Genomic DNA, 3822 nt, shown 5'->3' on the forward strand with positions numbered 1-3822 from the left:
TCTCATTGGCTGAGCTTCAATCTCATACTTAATCTCAATCTTAATTTCAATCTCCAATGCGTAGTCTGATACCGGCTTAAGGCCCCTTCTACAATACGTCGTATGTCGAGTCATAAGCCGTAAGTCGCAAGAATTGACCAATTACAATCGAATATTTTTCTTAGGGGCTTTCTACAATAAGCCGTTAGTCATTACTCATATCATACTAACTAAGAATGGATCAATCATAGTCGAATATTTTTCTTACATTTAACTGTGATTGGTCAATTCTTATGATTTATGGCTTACGATCTGACATATGACATGTAGAACGGGTCTAAAAGGTTGCGACCATAGAACTTATAGTATGTACATGGAAGGGGACTACTCATAAGTTGAACAGAGAGATCCACGTCCGATATATATCTCTCTCTTGCTAAGTTGATTTTCGCAATTACGCATGCGCGGCTTACGTGCGCACCTTTTTATTTCTGTAGCGGGAAACAATGCGCTTGATTTTTAAAAATCAACTAAGTGAGAGAGAAAAATATAGATTCTCTTTCTCACTTCCATTAGACACTATTCGGTTCCCCATTCCCCTTCCATGTACTGTAAGTTCTATGGTGCGACACTTTTTTTTCTTGATGGATTTCGGAACGCTCAAATATTACATGGATCCTCGCCCTCTACTGGCAGTACTGGCCCTCACTTTTTTGCGGCTTGTCGGCACCGCATGGTCTTGTGTTCCATTTCGATTCTGCTACAGATTATCTGTAAATTAATTATGGCTGAGATCAAAGAACGTACCTTTATCATGGTTAAACCAGACGGCGTGCAACGTGGTCTGGTCGGCAAGATTATTCAACGATTTGAAGAGAAGGGTTTCAAACTAGTGGCTTTGAAGATGTTATGGGTAAGTATAATTTCATTATGTACGCATAATTTCATTATGCTCTTGTGTGCTAACTTCAATCAAGTACTCACGAATACACCACGCGATTTATTGAGATTATATCTTGGATGATTTAAGTGATTTAAGTGATATACTGGCTGTATGATTCAGAATTAAAGTTATTAATTTTATTTCTTGCTTTGAATGTTTTATTGTACTGGTAATTCAGAATATTTCAGAACCGAAATGCCGAGTAATGGCGACTCATTCAAATCTAGCATCTGTAGATATATTCAAATTGAATTATTCAGCTAATACCAACAATACTAACAGAATTATCTTTTTAGTGTATACAGCATTTAATACTATAATATTCAATATAGATATACAATGACATATAGCAAATCTAATCAGAACTGGAAATAGCAATGACTTTGAAGGTCAAAAAGTTTTATGATAATTAAAGCTTGTAACTGATGAATGTAATATGATCTCCAAATAAGTGTTTCAAAGTTAGGCATCTATTGTACAATTAAAAATATGCAAGTTTAATAAACAATAAGATGAGACAATTAAATACATATGATATATATATATATATATATATATATATATATATAGAATATAATTTTTTTTAAAAATGCGATTAAATTTTTAATATTCTTGTTTAAAAAACATCTATTTTTCTAATTTATTCTGTTTTTGTTACAGCCTTCTGAAGATCTCTTAAAGAAACATTATGCCGATTTGGCATCGAGACCCTTCTTCCCAGGTTTGGTCAAATATATGAGCTCAGGACCAGTTGTACCAATGGTGAGTTTTTTTACACAAATAATTGTAAATATTGCTGTTGTAATCTTAGAATATATATTACTGGAAGGAGAATAGGGCTGCATTCAGAAACTTTGCTTAGGTGCATTTAGATATTATTTTATCCTTGTTTAACATTCGGTGAATAACAAGGCTAACATGATATACCATGAATTTCTGAATGTAGCCTAGAATGCTGAACGTGAAGCCAACATCTGTGCGAGAGAGAAAGGTATAGATTCCGAATTGTCTGTAATGCGCATGTGCCATTCAGCCCCCATTCAGCCCATTTTGCCTAATTTCTTATTTTTCGAAAATCTTTAAAAAAAAAATGAAAAACGGGGCTAAGTGGGGGACTGAATGGCATATGCGCATTACAGACAATTGGGAATCTATACCTTTTTCTCTTGCACAGATGTTGGCTTCAGCTAGATGCATGGACGGTATAGACAATTCTCCTTCCAGTAATATATGTATGCTCTAAGGTTGTAATAAATTTTACGTTATATTAATATTAAACTTAAAGTTATATCAATAATATTCAAATATGTCAGTAATAATGTCAAAATAATGTTAATTAAATTGTGATTGAAGTAACTTTTAATAATCATTTTAGAGCTATTTTGATGGTATTTTGATGCCATGATAGTGTATTGTTCTGTTTTGATTTTGACTGGAACTAAATATCAATAATATAGATGGAAAAATTTAGTAATGTTTACATTAATATGTATTTATGAAATCACTTTTAGGTTTGGGAAGGCTTGAATGTTGTAAAAACTGGTCGTGTAATGTTGGGCGAAACAAATCCTAAGGATTCTGCACCAGGCACAATTCGTGGCGATCTTTGCATACAAGTAGGACGCAATATTATCCACGGCTCTGATTCTGTTGAGTCAGCCAAAAAAGAGATTAGCCTTTGGTTTGGCGAGAAGGAAGTGATCGACTGGACGCATGCATCTGAGAAATGGATCTATGAATAAGAATCTATGATGAGAACTGATTTTCTCAGAGGTTTCACTACCGTTTCTCTGCAAGCATTTTCTTAGAGGGTCTTCTCAAGTTTACTGTTAACATGCAAACAAATCGTTTAAACAAAGCTGAGATTGAAGAAAAAACATTTTCTGACATTTGTATGGAATAAATAAAATGTATAATTCATCGAAAATTTTGAAATATTAAATTGTGGCTATAAGATAGCAAGAGATGAGTTATTGAATAACTCATGGAAATCCATATATAATTTACTGAAATACAAAAGATATTTTAATAAAATTATAAAAGAAAAACAGTTTTTAACAAAATTAAAAGGTTAATTAATTTAAATTACAAATCTTTTAAAAACAAATCTTAAGGCGATGCTGACAGAACGAAATTACCAACATATTGCAGTCATAGAGATTTCTCCGAAAATACAGAACGGAATTGAAAATCCTTTCACAGGATTGAAATAGACTTAAAATGTATTTCCGGGACATAGGAATTTGTAGAAAAACGAATAAAAATTAAAAAATTACATTTTTTCGTACAGTTGTCATTTGTTGTAAACATTTTATTAGTGTAAAAGTTGTGTAGCTTATACGTATGTACAAAATCAGGAATCTGGTTACATGAATAATAAAAAGCTTTTTGAGATTGAAAGTCTAGGAAAAAAAATCCCTGTGACTGCAATTTATGATAATTCGTATATGCTTAACTACAAGATAAAATGATAAACAGCAAAAATTACGTCTAACAGTAAGTGTCAAATTTTGCAAGAGATGGCGTTTTAATATGTTAGATAAGAATAATGTATACTTATATATACAATTACGTGTTTGAGACAGAACAATATTGTAAGAAGTTCATTTACAGATACCACTGAAATTGAAAAGCTGTTTTATCGACTTCGTGCATGTTTGGAAAAACTTGCCAGCATCACCTAAGAGGACGCTAAAGCCGTCTGTTTTATCGATAAAAATACCATTTTTATCGGATACAAAATACTTTGTATTAATCGCATAGAATAAAATTTCCTTTTCCACAATTAAAACACACATGCTAATGCATCTGGCTCTGGTGTGTTTTGTACCAAAAACAGGAAAAAATTAAGAAATTATAGATTTCGTTATCCATTTTAACCTTAACATGGCGACTAATAC

The 3822-nt window shown here is 32.3% G+C and overlaps 1 protein-coding gene across 1 annotated transcript; it reads left to right on the top strand.

Moving 5' to 3' along the window:
- The first annotated feature begins 661 nt into the window (after positions 1 to 661).
- Positions 662 to 2959, top strand: LOC105462836 (nucleoside diphosphate kinase). Its single transcript, XM_011709687.1, has 3 exons — positions 662 to 892; positions 1583 to 1684; positions 2434 to 2959. The coding sequence occupies exons 1-3, from the start codon at positions 713 to 715 to the stop codon at positions 2662 to 2664; spliced, it is 513 nt and encodes a 170-aa protein (XP_011707989.1). The 5' UTR covers positions 662 to 712; the 3' UTR covers positions 2665 to 2959.
- Positions 2960 to 3822: the final 863 nt, after the last annotated feature.

Source organism: Wasmannia auropunctata, unplaced genomic scaffold (genome assembly GCF_000956235.1).
Source record: "Wasmannia auropunctata unplaced genomic scaffold, wasmannia.A_1.0 LD336092.1, whole genome shotgun sequence".
Lineage (NCBI taxonomy): Eukaryota > Metazoa > Arthropoda > Insecta > Hymenoptera > Formicidae > Wasmannia > Wasmannia auropunctata.